The 17,295-nt window shown below is 39.2% G+C and overlaps 1 protein-coding gene across 9 annotated transcripts in view; it reads left to right on the forward strand.

Annotated features, from left to right (window-relative positions):
• The first annotated feature begins 13,275 nt into the window (after positions 1-13,275).
• Positions 13,276-17,295, forward strand: part of magi1b (membrane associated guanylate kinase, WW and PDZ domain containing 1b) — a 174,597-nt gene continuing 170,577 nt past the window's right edge. For 4 of the 9 annotated variants that reach the window (XM_074616443.1, XM_074616697.1, XM_074616712.1 and 1 more), the window contains exon 1: positions 13,278-14,053. In XM_074616443.1, the coding sequence (XP_074472544.1) occupies positions 13,753-14,053 (301 nt within the window). In that variant the 5' untranslated portion in view covers positions 13,278-13,752. Of the gene's footprint in view, positions 14,054-17,295 lie in introns of all 9 variants that reach the window. The other 5 variants (XM_074616514.1, XM_074616780.1, XM_074617134.1 and 2 more) reach the window with 2 other exon arrangements.

Consider the following 17,295-nt stretch of genomic DNA (forward strand, 5'->3'; position numbering starts at 1 on the left):
TTACCACGTGTATTTTTGTTTGCAAATCTGTTGGTGTAGCCGCTCGCCTGTTTCTGTGTTGCTATTGTCAGACTCCCTGTTGGATCGTAAAGGGACAGAATATCTGAACATGAGTGTGGGTTTTGTCTTTTTCTAGGCCTATGTGTGTGTGTTGGTGTGTGTGGGGCGCAGTATGTAACTTTACCGCAGGTGTATTTGTGTTTTTATTACCAAATCTAATCTACCGGTAATGATGATGATGATGATATAACTTTATTGTCAGATCAAGTCTGAAATGTTTCTTGCATCTCAGCAGCTCCATTTGCAACATCAACACAGGCAAAAAGTTGAAGACATGAAACAAGGATACAGACATTGAACATACAGACAATATATTCAAGACCCTTCAACATACATTTGATCTGATCTTAGGCTCCATATTTCATTTTAGGATTGACTGGTGCACAAAAGAGTGCTTCAATCTCACCCTATTGAAACGTGGAACCCTGTATTTCCGATTTGATGGCAACAATTTGTATTCACTGTTCAGGACATGGTTGGGGTCAGAGACGATGTTGTTAGCCAGCCTTAGTATGTTATTATGGTAGACGGTAAGAGACTCATCGTTTCAATTCATTGGGTAAAAGTAAACATTTGCATAAAAGTGCATGAGTGCATACAAGCAACGTACTTTAAATCTCTGCATTTTCATATTCAGCAAGTCTTATGATGACGATTCATCAGTGACTCTCAACGTATACACATATAACTTTCTAAATGGATTTTATGCATATGGTCATCCAGCACACACAAAGTGTCAGTGTCACTCACATTGTGATTAACCTCTCCAATATGGAGCACACTTGATAATCAGAAACAGTGAACAGAGCAGACGTAGCTGCACTGTATCAGTTTCCACTGCTGCGGAACAAAGCTCTTTGTTGGGTGTTTGATGGAGCGGGTCCATTCTGCTTGAGTTAGTGAGTTAGGGAGAGGGGAACCACCTGCACTCCGACAGAACGGCCCATATGCTTCCTCCTCCAGTGTTTAATACACACTCAGGCAAACCGGCTTTGTGCCCTGGCTGAAATCATGCCAGTTTTAGGAATCCTCATCATAACCCAGAACAAATTTCCTTCTTTATGCTTTCATAGTTGTCACCCAAATGTTTTCCTCACTGCTTGAGAAAAACAACAAGAGTAATATCGAGCAAAGATCGCCTTGAAAGTTCTGACCTCCTGGTCCAGCTACAGGAAATTACCATTAGCAACATACTGTGTAATGAAAATATAGGAACTATTCTGTTTAGTGTGCTTTGGATCCCGTCCAGATTCCACTGGTTTCCCTGTTACTAAGTCTGCAGGGACGCTGCTGTGTGTGGTTCTAAAAATGGTCCACTAGCTGGGTGAAATAGGAAAGGATACAGGACAGCAGTCTGGTATGTTTTGCAAGCTGATACCAAACTGTGGCACAAACAATGTTGAGCGAAATGTAAAATCAGCGGAGCAGTTACTGTACCTGTTTACTACACAAGTGTACAATGTTCAAAAACACATTCCCGAAATCCAAACAGAGCAGCGGTGGGGAATGCTGTCACGCCTGACGTGGTGAGGAATTTGCCAAGGCCACTAGTAAACCACCCACCCCTTCTCCCCCCATTGTGTGCTCTGGTCTTCCGTCATGCAAAGCAACCCGGGCTAAGTCAAGCAAACAAAGGAGCACCTGGACACAATAGGCGCCTTGTTTGCCACCGTGTGACAGCCTGACAGGTATTTCAAGGCTGACGCTGAGAACAGACCGCTGGAGAGCTACTTTGAGGTCACCGACACAATGATTTTTATTCCACCGTCTGTCAGTACTGGCAGCCCTTGTGAGAACTGTAAATACATTAGCATGTTCTATCAAACAAGCACTCTTGATTCTCAATGGCGAGTTCAACAGATGCAGCTACATTTTTCAGGTAGTAGCTGCAGAGTCAAGCTGAAAAGCATTGTTTCTTTGACCTCTGACCTCTTGTTATAAGTCTCTTCCTGGCTGCTGACCACAGCATAATAAGCAAAACACAGAGTGCTGATGGGTGTAGTGGGAAGTGTGCCTCCACTGAACCTGTAACCACGCCTAACAGTGATGTCAGAGGTTACAGAAAACACTTGCCAGATGGTTTGTTACACAGAACCATCTGAGAATCCGTCATTGGAAACTGTTTGGAAGAAGGGCAGGCACTTTCAAAAAATACTTGACAGGTGATTGGAAGAACCATCTGTCAATTAAACTCTTTCCGAAGCCAGTCGAGAGAAGAGCAAGAACATCACCTGCTACGTAAAGAAGATAGCAAAAGAGGCAGTTACAGTGCGAAAGGGAAAGAGGTGGAGGAGAGCGAGGACCATCTCATGTGGCCTGGCCGAGCATCTTCAGGAAGAAAAGCAATGCAGTTTCTTAAGGCAAGAGGATGTGTGTGGCGGCTCATATGGTCCTAACATGAACCATCCATCTGTGAATACAGCACACTGTCCTATTCACAATCCCTTCATTTAGTCTTTTTATTAATTCATGCCTCTTGTGGAGTCTTTTATTGTGCTTAAGGAGAGACAGAAAATACCAAAGCAGAAACGGTGACGATTGATCATCCCTTTTAAATGACAGTATAGTAGTATATTGTTCCTCCCAACTCCCCTTTAAACCATAGAAGAACATGGAAGATGTCATGTTAGGTCCATCATCAGCTTGTACAGCTGGGCTCTAACCCTGAAATGTCCACTTGACTTGCTTCTGTTTTATTCCAGGCGGCGTGGTTGCGAAGCTGGCGTGGGAGTCTGTAGCAGAGCACTAAGAAAAAAACTCTCCGCTCTGTTCAGACATTGTGTTGTGTTGCTTTGAATTATTCAGTTTTGCTTTAACATGGCACACGTGACCTAACCCAGTCATACTCAGCTAATCATGATGTATCATCATCATTTCTGCTTCTCTTTGCTCGTTCCTTTTTATCTTTTTTTACTCCCTTTCCGTCCGGGGCCTTCTTGATGTTCAAATTCAGAGATTCAGAGATGAAAGCTCTAAACTGTAGTTCAGCACTTCTTGGAAGTGATGTGTGTGAGAGCACATTAAGGTAATAGTTCACATTTAGTCTTAATGCAGCAGTTTAAGGTGAAACTGTGATGTGAAATGTTTTGATTTGTATTATCAGTGTGAAGAGTCAATGGTTATGTCTTGGTACTTGAAGAGAGAGATGGAAACTAGTTTTTCAGAGACAGAAAGATATTTATATTTTGCTTTGAACCTGTAATAACAGATTTTTTGGTCACTTGGTCACATCGGAAACAAACTTTGAACACAACACTGACATATTATCACCTTTTAAGTTCATATGGCGGATGTGTTAGCAAACAGTTGTCCATTTACACATCCAATACACACGGAGCAACATTAGCTTTCATTAGGAATCTTGTTTCTGTCCACCTAGCAAATATGAATCCAATATTCACTCTCCTTTTAGCTCTGTTTTTGGTCTCCACCAAATCAGTAGGGAAATATCAGTTTTTTTTATCTACTAAATGTTCCACTATGTTTACTAGCTCATCATGAAATGTGTCTGCTTGTCATTTGATGCCTAGCAGGTAGCGTACAGTGGGGTTTTAGATCATTTTTGCTGTGTTAGGAACCGAGCTGGCTGTCTGATTGTCCATTTCCACAGTGCAGGAAGTTTACACGTATTTAAATCAGCTATGTGGCTGCAGGTATGGCCATCACATGCTGAAAACAGCTGCCTACTAATGAGTAGTATTGTTTACATTAACCTACCTTTACAGGAAGGCCTTTTTATAGCAATCCCTTGTTTTAAATTTCATTATTGTTGACTTTTTGTACACAAGTCTTATGTTCAACATTTTATTTTGGCCTATGTTTTTATGTTTTTATTCTGTATTGTTTTTATCTTGATGTTTGCACTATTTTAACTTATGTAAAGCACTTTGTAACTATGTTTGGAAAGGTGCTATACAAATAAAGTTTATTATTATTATATTACATTATAACTGCTTTAAATATGTTTATTATACGGCTTTGTTGAATACTCGATTCTGATTGGTTAATCATGGCATTCTGCAGTCTGTTATTTCTTTATAACAGACCGTTGCTATGCGGGCGCAGTTCTGATGTCGGACTCTGGCGGACCGTGTTTGTGTCAAATTATTGATTTCTTAAGTAAGTAACCGTGCAATAAGCGTGATAATGTACAGCTAGCGTGTCATTGTTGTGAAAGAATCCCCTATGACACAGCTATGACACAGTGCTTGCTGAAAAGTGGCATTTTGATTCTTTAGGAAGGTCTAGATTCTTAGAAGCAACCTATTTTTTGAAGATAACTGTTGAGGCTATTGTATATGCAAAGCGTGCAATTCCACGCTATTATGCTTAAATGCAACTGCATACAACATAAATGTTCATCAAGTGTAAGCAGAGAATGAAAACTGTATGTGGCTTTTTGAGGATTAGGCTAAGAATTTGCATGCTTCCATGTAGATACAAGAAAAACCAGGGCAACAAGCAGAACTTCTCACTTGTTATGTACACAAACTGTCTACCAGTCTTCATCTAAATACAGTCAATCCCCTCCCTGAGGCTCTGGAAACGCAGATAAAAAAACGATACTTAACTCTGCTCTCGGCTGCCAGTCCAAAAAAGGAGATGATCCTCTCTGGGTTCCCGCTGACGGGAGGAGCTTTGGAGGGCACTTCGGAGCGCTCCTGACACGATGACCCATATGTCACACGTCTGAAGGCTTCATCAAAGCCGGCGGTGGCGCTGGGAGATGTGTGTGGAGAGCCGCAGGGTGACAGCGAGTCTTGTATTCAAAGCGTTGGAGAAGATGCTCATTTGTTGATGTTTCTCAAGTGTGTTGACCAGAGTGATTAAGCAGAGGTGTATTTGTTAACAGAGCAAACATACTTCCCTATTGTATTAGGATTGGAACCAAGATGAACTCTGTCTATAAGAAAATTTAAAGATGACATGTCTCTTTATATAACTGGGAATCGATAAAGATTAGGGCTGTCAAAGTTATTATTGTTGTTGTTAACGCAAATTAATTTTAACCCCACTAATCTCTTTAACAAATTTGATCTTTTGGAGGTTTTAGCAGGCTCAGTTTTAAAGCTAGTGAAGAAGTGAAGTGAAGATACTGACATCATATGAAACTAGAAAACCTAAGGAATCCTTTGGTACCAACCATGTAATATTAGCTTGTCGCAAAGGAGGCTAAATAACGCTCCAAACTTACACAAAAGTTTGGTGTGGAAAAACTGTCATGGCCATTTTCAAAGGGGTCCCTTGACATCTGACCTCAAGATATGTGAATGCAAATGGGTTCTATGGGTACCCACGAGTCTCCCCTTTACAGACATGCCCACTTTATGATAATCACATGCAGTTTAGGGCAAGTCATAGTCAAGTCAGCACACTGACACACTGACAGCTGTTGTTGCCTGTTGAGCTTGAGTTTGTCATGTTATGATTTGATTATATTTTTATGCTTAATGCAGTACCTGTGAGGGTTTCTGGACAATATCTGTCATTGTTTTGTGTTGTTAATTGATTTCCAATACATACATTTGCATAAATCAAGCATATTTGCCCACTCCCATGTTGATAAGAGTATTAAATACTTGACAAATCTCCCTTTAAGGTACATTAATTTGTGATTAATCCCGATTAACTACGGACAATCATGCGATATATAAACATTTTAATCGATTGACTAATATCAACTAAGAGAGCAGTGCTGCTCTGTGCTGCATCACAGTTGTGCGGTAGCCAAACATTCGCAGCATCCAGATCCAGCTGATGTTTTATTGCTTGGGATCACAGCCAGCTCTAAGAATGTGCTGACGTGAATTTAGGCAGTGTAATGTGTATAATTCACTCAATGTCCCGCTCCTGTCCTGCCTCTGCTGCTCGCTCCTGGTGCAGATTTAAAAAGCTGAACAAAACTCTATTCAGAGAGGGTTTTAGTACAGTAGAGCTTACAGTACAGTAGAGTCCTAACTATACCAAGTACCTCATTAGTCCCAGTTATGAATCCTCCCCTGTCATTGGCTGGGATGTGACAGCTCTCCGCAGCCCAGTCGCATAATCTGATGGCCTTTTTGTGCCGAGCCATTCATCCCTAATCTTCCAGGGCAACACTGAGCTTTGCAGCGCTGCTTTAGTTAAAAGAAGGATTTCTCTCTCTCTCTCTCTCTCTCTCTCTCTCTCTCTCTCTCTCTCTCTCTCTCTCTCTCTCTCTCTCTCTCTCTCTCTCTCTCTCTCTTATGCTTTGTGGATATTATGATGAATGAGGCTTTATCAGGGCACAGAGGTAAAGTAGATTAAAATGACATCTAAAGCAGAAAAATGACCCTCCTCATTTACAGAGCCTGTGTTAAGTGATGAGCACAGATATATAAGTCACGGGTCAGCGAACATGACTCGAGCGAAATTCGTTTGCTACACAATGGCGGGGCCCACTTGGGGAGTTACGCTATGATGCACCGTTAGGCCTCGGATATGAAGCGTTCATATGGTTTTAATGACTTATGAATGATGCACTCGCTGCCTCTCAGATGTGCAAAATGGTGCATCAATAACGATCACACGCCATAGATAATGTGAGGTCATGTGTGGCCCGCAGGTTGCATATAGGATTACACACATATACAAATTCAACACTGTTAGGTTTTTCAACTGTCATTTTGTGCCTCTTGATGTGGAGGATGGTGCAACGACGGCTCGCAACAGTCTGATCTCATTCATCAAAGTGTGAGCCGGGATAGACGTGCCCTTAAAAAAACTTCTACATTGACCCATTAGAGTTTCTAAGAATTAAAAAGAAATAGGGAGTTGGGTTAAATATTTATACAAAGTTCACTGCATGCCATTTGATATACAAAAAGTCTGCAAAAACATTAAAGATTGAGATGTGAAGTGTCAGAGGGAGTACTGTGGAAACAGAAAGAAGCTTTGAGGTACGACTTGTAGGAAAAAAGGAGAGAAGTTCATTCAGGATGGATGTGTTAAAAGGTCAGGTATCAGGCCACATCACATTATACAGTCCTCTCTGTTTCTACTGCGATGACAGCCACGGATCATTGAAAGCATCATTTCCTCTGATTCTTTCTTTCTTTCTTTCTTTATCTCTCCCACCACTTGGTTTTCTTTCTCTTTTTCTACTTATTCCTCAAATTCTGAAATTATTTAGAAGTAGGGCTGTAAATCGTTTTAATTAATCTGCTCAAAATGTACCTTAAAGGGAGATTTGTCAAGTATTTAACATGGGATTGAGCAAATATGCTGCTTTATGCAAATGTATGAATATATTTATTATTGTTAATCAATTAACAACACAAAACATGACAAATATTGTCCAGAAACCCTCACAGGTACTGCATTTAGCATAAAAAAAAAATCATAGCATGGTAAACTTTAATGTGTTTTTTTTCTGTTACGTTATTGCTTTGTGTACTTTAATCTAATTTATGTAAAAATAAAATATAATGTCATCTGAGCCATAAAGCCACACAGCCATGTATTTGTCTGACCTCATTAACCAAGCGTCCAAGTGTGCTCTGAAAGTCTTTGTTTGCAATCGTAATTCAAAACAAAACATTAAAAGAAAATAAATAAATAAAATAAAAATAATAAAAGTACTAATAATAATAATAATAATTTAAATATTTTTATTTATTTATTTATCTATTTATTTATTTATTCATTCATTTATTTATTCATTTATTAACTACTCTGCGAAAAACATTCCTTCCACTGATTTTTTATGACACAGGCTTCAATCTGTCAAAAATATTATGTAACTGTATGTCAGTCTCTTATTTTATGTATGACACTACTCTTTTTTAGCTCTTTTAATGTGAGTTTTCAATTACCTATTTATATACTTTAACCTAATTTATGTAAAAATAAAATATAAAATCACCTGAGCCATATGTATGTGTCTGAGTGATGAGATGACCTCATTAACCAAGCGTGTCCCAGTGTGCTCTGAAAATCTAAACCATAACAGGCACTTCAGCTCTAATAGTGGAAATACATCACACAAGTAGGCTCTTAACTACTAGTAAACACTGCTGATGTGAATATTGGGATAGACCCTGTTGCACTTGGATCACATTACACAACTTGAACTCAGCAGTGACGGATGGGTCAGCCGCTGTGTACATCATAAACGCTACTAATGGTGGAGGACTGCCAGAGTGTCGCACCAAAGTCAACTGAGTGCAGCTGTCAGATTTGAAGGCTGCATTATTACTGTCGGCCATTAAGTTCACTCTGTCGTTACTTGTCAGCGCTGCCATCAGGCACAGTGAATGGAAATGGTGGCTAATAATAGTTTATGATAAACAAACCATTCTCATCCAGGTCCTCCTCATTACATAACGCTGTCATAACACAGCGGCACAATGGCAGAAAGTGAGAATGTGAAAGCAGCTGCTTTAATGAGAGCTTCCTCCGTGACAAGGTCCTGACATTTTGATATAACTCCTCAAGATCAACACTGACATGTATTACATACGCTGTGGGGCTGAGTTTAGTATGTGGATCCTGTAGTGCCGTGTAGTATTACATATGTGACACTGTTACATAAACTATAATGCATGGTTGTAAAAAAAGAGTACGTACTGCATGCATGGTGGTTTGCTTTATGTGGATGAAACTCAACATGCAGCTGAATCTGTGTGTGTGTTTTTACTGTTTTTGGATGCACATGCAGAGATTTGCATTTATTAATGTGTGCAAGAGAGTGAAAGACAGACGCAGAGAACATGACAGTGAAATACAGAGAGGCAGCAAACGCTAGCAAGAAAACGTTGACACATGCGGACTGATGGATGGGTGGAAAGGGAATAGGAAATTTGGGGCTCGTGGCAGTGTGTCTGCCTGTGTCGATCTGATTTGGGTGACACTGTGTGACAGGAAGCTGGCAGAGCGCACATACACACACACACACACACACACACACACAAATACACACACTAACACTGGAGGTCACGATGGAAGATGGAAGTGACTGGAACATATTCACATTCAAACACACACAAATAACAACAAACCTGGTCTCCGAGTCGAAAACTTCTTCTACCTTTTACTTCTTATCGGCCCTCAAACCACTAACAGTAGAATTCAGACTGACGTAAAGCTTGTGTTAACCCTTACTTAGTGAATAGAGCTTACATTAACTTGTGCATTACACCAGACACAACAGCTGGAAATGAGGAATTAGCCTGGTTAGTTAAATCAAGTCAAGACTTCTAATATCTTTATCAGTGATCACAGGTCAGGAGAAGAGTTGACCCTCTCCCAGTTTTCAGAAATTTGTTTAGCAGGTCTACTGTTTACCACGTTCACCATCATACAGTGCGTTCCAGTACCGATACTACCCTACTGTTAAGTATGCCAGAAAAAGATTTAGTATGTCCAGATACATTGTATGTTCTACTGCATCCGGTCGAATTTTGCAGTATGCAAGCCAGCATGCTTTTCTGGGGTCGTGCCTAGAAGGGAACCAGCAAATTGAGGAAACTCTTGCAAGATTGTTAAGGTTAGGATAGATCGTCGGGACAGTGAGTCTCGTGAGAGTTTTTGCAAGTTTTTGCAGATATCAGATCAGATTTCGCAATTTGCAGAAGAGACATCTCTTTTCTGACCCAAAACAACGGTAGATATATGAGCAAGAGGGTCAAAGTTCATGACGGCCTATGTCCTAATTGTATGCATACTGCATGCAACAGTACGTATTTTGTAAGGGCAGCTGCTGTATGTAGGCTTCTAAAAGTAAAAAGAAAAAGTATGCGATTTGGAACGTATATGTGTTAATGTGTTAAATTCTGACCTGATGATGGCACTAGAGGAAATGTCAGGAGTTCACTTATAATTTATTCTGTGGGGGACATGAATGTATGTACCAAATTTCACAGCAATCCATCCAATAGTTGTCGACCACAAATGTCAGCCTCATGGTGGCACTAAAGGAAATGTCGGAGGATCACTAAAGTCAGTAGGATACATCATCTGGGAACCATAAATGTCTGCTCCAAAAAAAGTGGTTATTGTTCAATATTTCACTGATTATATGAAAACTGTGACCTGCTGGTGGCACTAAAAGAAAAGTCAGGAAATCAACAAAGTCAGTATAATTCATCCTCTGGGGAACATGAATATATGTACACAAATATAATCCATCCAGCAGTTGTTGAGATATTTCTGTCTGGACTAACTTTGCTGTCTAGGAAAACTCTAATTCTTGCTGCTCATCAGATCATGAGATGCCGGTTTGTCCGTCATCGCCTTCCTCTCCACTAAGTTCCTTTTATTACAGCTTCAAACCACTGAAAGAAAACTCCCACAAGGAAAGGAGCTCTTTTGTTTCTTGTACTCTTTAATAGCGTACCTCTGGTTTATGTATTTTTTATAGGATAATGTTTAGTTTAATGGTGCTCCAGATGAATGAAGATGTTCATAATTTATGACGCTTGTGTCTTGTGTTGTGTTTTAAGCACTTTTCTATATTAATGTTTATTGTTCATCAATCGCCTGCAAAGAGAATTTGCCATCGGAGGGAACTGCAAAGAACCGAACTACATGCATTTCATGTATGAGCATCTGACAAAGGATGAAGATTGTTGTACGTTTTCATCTTAAAAGTGCACTTACTATTCCCCGTCCCATCCAGGCCAATGGTTTCTCCTCCCAGGAGACAAAGAGTACTTTAACTGTTATTTTTAGGTTGGGAAAAGCTCCTGTGCTGTTCCCTAGGTGAGAGGCCTGGCCCATCTGATGCCATCAAGCAGTGTATTCATCCCTGCTATCTTAGCCCACTGTCTATCTAACTGTCCATCTATGTCATTGTCTTTATCATCTTGCTTTTATTATCTCTACAGCCTATTCTCTTTTCTTTCTCTCGATCTATTTCTGACTCACCAATCATCTCTTCCCCCATCACTTGAAAAACCAAGAGTCATTTTAATGATGATTATACTTTTTGATGAGACTGATAATATTGCCGGCAAGTGTTTCGCCTCGTAGATATGAAACTGTATCAAACAAAGTCCAAATCCTTCTGCAGCTTGTTTGATTCACAAAATATGAATATGATGTAAGTCAAGGATACTTCTGTAGATAGATAGGAAGGCAATCCAAGCACTTCAAAATACTAAAACAAGTGGCAACGAGGAAGGAAGTAAATTAAAAAGCCTTTATTTTAGTGGCTAAATCAATAAAAAGCCAACATGTTTCGACCACTGTAGGTCTTCGTCAGGGCTTAAAACAAACAGACAAAGCGGATGCGGCCTCATCTATCAACAACCAATGGGAGGCAATCACATTATCACCTTAATATTACAACATATTACAAAATATCACAAAGAAATAACAAGTAATTTATGTCCATCATCAATGAAACTACTCCTACTTTTCAACGGAGGCTGCAAAACAAACACGAGAGGGAAGATAAATATATAAATATTTCTTATTCATAAAGCATATAATATACTTCTGTAGATATTTCTGTGTCAGGGCCAAACACACACACGTAACACACACTTTACATGTAGGAGTGTCTGACCGGAGAGGGGAGTTTTCACCCACACATGAAAATATGGTGAACCACAAGTCGAGCCTGAAATGCAGGAATCCTGTCAGGCTGGATCACAGGTGTAAACCTTGGCTGACGACTAGTTTCATTATCAAATAACTGCTTCAGTCAGAACCATCACCTCATGTGTGAATAACATTTTCTTTTTAAAGTATCAGCTCAACTAATTATAATTCCTTGACAAAAATCTCCACAGACACACATATAGCCTGTAGGAATGTTTAACAAAGACACCACAATACATCTTATATTTATTTTATTTTATTTATACAATTTAATACACAACACAACATGACATCAGTGCTTAATTTAGGAAAGCCAAAAGCTGTTTTATGTTAAAGAAACAGACAAGATAGCCCTTTCTGCACTGAGCAGCACGCATGCGCTAATTGTAATATTGCTGCCTTCAGGTGCTCTTTGTAGACTCCGATTTTCGATGCTCAAACTTAAAAATGTCAGTGTCCCAACTCAACACCATGCTGATACTGTTGTTAAGTTATAGTGTATTAAAGTAAATGTTGCACTGCTTTAGCAGTTTCTATAAAAAATAAATAAATGCAGTGTATCGCAGTGACTCTTTCTCTGTCTTTCTGTGTTCTTAAGTGTTGCGTTTGTTTGTCTTTCTGATTATTATTTGATATTTTTTCCTGTATGTGCTTTGCGCTTGGTAGTGTGTTTTATGGATGATTTTGTTAAGCACTTTGTAACTGTGTTTAAAAATGTGCTATATAAATGAAGTGTTACTTACTTTCTCATGTGGGATTACTGGGCGACAAGAAATTATACAAGGCATACATTGACAGACCTCAGTAAAGCTTTCATTTAAAATTACATCACATAGAGCGATTAAAATATGTATTTAAACGGGTTCATTAGTTATTTATTGTTGTCTGAGCCGTTGTAGCATTTAATTAAAGGATGTTTTTAAGTAGCCTATACCTAGGCCTAATTAATTTTGCATTTACAGTGTAAATATATCTGCATTGGATCTATATATACATATTAAAATAATAAATACTGTAGCCTACATACAATTAATTGTAAATGCATTGTATTAAAATAAATAAATAAATAAAAAAATGTATACATTTACATCTTTACAGGGATTATGAAAGATTTTCACCTTCATTTTTACTTATATAATACTAACAATATTTCCATATTTTAACATAAAGTATACCACGTTGCTGGGACGTTCATGTGAACCTATCAGAGAACTTTCCGACAGCACTTTAAATTAAAGGATGTTGTCATTTTTAAGTAGCCTATACCTAGGCCTAATTCATTTTGCATTTACAGTGTAAATATATCTGCATTGGATCTATATATATATATATATATATATATATATATATATATATATATATATATACATTTATTTAATTTTTATGTATTTTTTTAATACAATGCATTTACAATTAATTGTATGTAGGCTACAGTATTTATTATTTGAAAATAAATATATATATATATACATACAAATAAAATAAATGTATATATTTACATCTTTACAGGGATTATGAAAAATGTCCAACTCTATTTTTATTTTTACAATACAAACAACATTTCCATATAAATAAAGTATACCACGTTGTTGATGGGACGTTTCATGTGACCCTATCAGGGGAACTTTCCGACAGTACTTGAACGCAGCACTAACAGCAACACATTCCCAGCTCCACAGACAGCAGAGCGAGATCAGCTAAAGAGTGAACACCAGAGCGACGCACCTGGGTTAAAGGAGCCGAGCCGGACCGAGCCAACCACCGATAAAGTGCACTGCTAACTGGAAAAAAGAAAGAATTTTAAAGTGAGTTTATAAGAACAACTGTAGGAGGGATTTAACAAGTGGATACTGAGATGTAAAGGATGTCATCAATAATAAAGGTGGATTAAACCTGCTGGGATGTTAAGATCTACACAGTAAAAAGGAGCGACTTGCCCCGACCAGGAATGGCTTGATTTCTCACCTGGGAGAGCTGCAGAGAGGCACACATGTTTCTGTTGGAGAGAAAGAAAGTTTGCTGCGCGTCGCTCGGATACAAGTCTACTTTCTGAGAGGCATATTTGCTTGCTTCTGTGACTATTTTCTCCAGTTTTTCTTTTTGGTGTCGTGCTCATAAACTTGTCCGACAATGTCTAAACCCGTGCTAAAGAAAAACCACTGGACCTCCAGAATGAACGAGTGCTCCGTCGCCAAAGATGCCCGAGGTGACATGAACGTGTCGCTGCGCGGCGGAGCGGAGAACGGGGAGTTCGCCTACATCGGCGAAGTTAACAGCGAGGATGTCGCGCTTTATAAAATAGGACAACTTAATGAAGGAGAGCTGCTGCTGGAGGTGGAGAACCTCTCCATCTCGGGATTACCCTTGTACGACGTGCAGACTGTGATAAAGAACTGCAAAGGTCCCATCAGGTTGAAAACTGTCAGACAAGGTAAGGAGAAGCTGGGAGAAGCGGCGCAGCAGTGGAGGCGGCACACGCCAAACTCCGTTTAAACTTCTGCGCTTTTATGTTACTAAGTTGTCTAAAAAATGACAGGGGTTGATTTTTTTATGTGACAAGCCTATTATTGAACCAGAAGGAAGCACTCTTCAATTCGGCACACATGAATTGCACAATAAAGCTTTAAAATGTATTAATATAGGAACGTTTAAGTTGAGTTTGCTTCTGTGGTTAAAGATGGAAATATGTTGAGATAAGGTAAGTTCATCCAGGCGAAATATTAGTTTATCCAACTGAAGGGTGGGTGACAAAACTTTTAAGAAGTAGTGACATTGTGCACCTGTCGTACTGGCAAGGCCACGTTAAATTGACAGATTTTTGAATGTAGTTTGGCGTGTACAGACAACGTAATGGACTGGGAGAGGTGGAGGAGGCAGCACACGCCAAACTCCGTTCAAACTTCTGCGCTTTAATGTTACAAAGTTGTCTAAAAAAATGACAGGGGTTGATTTTTTGTTATGACAAGCCTATTATTGAACCAGAAGGAACCACTCTTAAATTCGGCACACATGAAATGCACAATAAGTTTACAAATATATTAAAATAGAAGCGTTTAAGTTGCTTCACAGAGGAGTTCTGTGGTTAAAGTTGGTAATATGTTGAGATAAGGCAAGTTCTTCCAAGCGAAATAGTGGTTTATCCAACAGAAGAGTGGGTGACAAAACTTTTAAGAAGTAGTGACATTGTACACCTGTCGGACGAGCAAGGCCACGTTAAATAGACAGATTTTTGAATATAGTTTGGCATGTACTTTAGAGAAAACTACCACCTACCTGGTTCCAGGTGGGATGGAAACAACACTTGCTCTCTTATATTGTTTATTCAGCTTCTCTTTTGTTCTGTCTCTTTACCAACCCTTTGAAATGGCTCACATGTTAAGAAACCAATGATTTTTTTTACTGTCTTTTACAGAGAACAATACATTCAACACCTGGAATAATCATAGGATTAAGCTAAACTTTGACTCTATGTAGTAGGCCTGTATGAATAGCAGGTGATACCTGGAGTTTCAATTAACCCTACATTTTTAGTAAGCCAGGCACATTATGTGAAATAAAGTAGTGAACATGTATTTATACAGAGGTAATCCACTAAATAAGCAGATAAAAAGCAGAGTTGGCCTGTGTCTGTTTAGGTTGTATTGCATCTGTTGAGTTCTCAAACAGGCTAAATTGGCAACACGTCTCTAGCGCCTCACAAGAATGGGAGCATCAGTCATAACAGAATAGTGAACATCAGGCCAGTGTGGCCGGTCTGGCTCGTTCATGGTCAGCTTGACACTGAGCCTCTCTGACAGGCTCCCAGCGCGGTAAAGCAGACTGCTGAAGGGATGCTCGGAGCCAGACTAACTTCCTGTAGAGACAAGACAAAAGAGCAGCGACTCTTCAAGGACAATTTCACATATTTAGAACCTGTGAACGCAGCCGCCGGCAATATTAGCTGGGTCTGCTCAGAAGTGGCATTCAACATCAACGTAGTGCTGCATTAATTTCAGGACAGTGTTACCAGACTAGAAAGTCCTCGACCTGCATATTACATTTTGTGCCACTGCATTGTATTTGTCATCACTTTTGGCACTAACATGAAGAATGCACTATTCTTCTAGTGAATATAAAAAGTAGGGAAAATCAAAGTGAAGGAGAAAACCTTCAACTGAACATGTAAATATCCTCTTTGGGATGGGGAGCATTGGGGCTAATGGAAAACGTGGTCCAGCTCTGATTAGTTCCTGTTTTCTGATTGTAGGTTTGTTTGCTACTCAAATCACCGGATGTAGTGTTTGTTTGGGAATAAAAGGCTTCAGACCTTTTTGGTTGGTTTAAAAAAGAAAAATTCTCCATGTAGCACCTATTATCACGCAGTTCAAAATACTTTGAGTCATGAAACTTAGCAACGGCCCTAATTAAATACAAGCATAAATAGAACAAACTAAAGTTAAAGATGGTCCTGCACACACAGGTGTTTTCATTTATTGGCTAATCACACCTCTAAGTAGGTCGAAGATGGGCGGAGCTATGCTGGTGATTATGTGATGTCACCAAAATCAGTAGGCCCTAGAGATAAAGAAAGTATATTGCCAAGAAGTGAAAGTCAATTGTTCGTTCCATTGCAACATCAGCGCCCAGCAGCAAGGCTACGCTCCCGCCATTTTGGACTGAATGCAATTACCGAACGCCAGTAAAACGTCCGCCTAAAAAGTGCTGTATAAAAGTGAAACAAAATTATTTCTATTCTATTGTCAAATGGCCTGTGCTGAACAATAAAATATTATAAATATAATGAGTATGTTCAGTCCAAAATGGCGACAGCAGCTCTTGTAAAAAAAAAAAAAAACACTGGAGTTTCGTCTCTTTGCTTCTATACTATACAGCCTGGTTCCCCCGACAAAAAGATGATTTTTCCATTGAGTTTTGGTCTGGATTATTGTAGAGAATAAGCTCTGTGGCAAACAGATGTTTATGATATATTTCCAAAAACCCATTTAAAAAACCCCCCAAAAAAAAACCATTGACTTCCAGACGAGGGAATCGGAAGTGCTAAAATGCTAACTCATTTCCTGGTTTTAGGACTCATTCCTGTAGCGCTCTATTTTTTCACATCAGACATTTTGCCTCGTCATAGTAGGAGAAGCACAGGTGTTACCAATAACATTAACGATGGCCGTGTGTTATTCAAGTGTCCCAGTGAGGCGTGACCTCGAGCCAGCAGGACCGTCGTTACTTTTATTGTTTACACCTGTGCTTTTTCCTACTGTGACATTTTAAAATGACTTTTTGTAAAAAAAAACAAAAAAAACTTTTCTACTAATGATGAAGGTGTATGCTGTCAATGCCCTGACTAATATAATACAACAGAAAACTAACAGGACAAGTAGGGAGATGTGAATCAATCTGTCTGTAAACTCCCACATAGTCTTGAGAAGAGAGGTCTAATTAGGACAAATTAGTGAAAACACCTGTGCGGTTAAATCGTACGTAGAGGTTTTAATATCCCCCTTTCACAACAACCATTTTGACATGTCAGTGCAGGGTAAAGACAGGTGTAATTAATAACATTAATTATGGCCCTGTTGCATTTAGGTGGGCCAGGGCTCTGGTATTTTATATGCTGTCTCACTGGAATGGATGAGACACTAAATAGAACGAGACCATAATTTATTTTATTAATTACGC

This window comes from Sebastes fasciatus, chromosome 1 (genome assembly GCF_043250625.1).
Source record: "Sebastes fasciatus isolate fSebFas1 chromosome 1, fSebFas1.pri, whole genome shotgun sequence".
NCBI classification, from domain to species: domain Eukaryota; kingdom Metazoa; phylum Chordata; class Actinopteri; order Perciformes; family Sebastidae; genus Sebastes; species Sebastes fasciatus.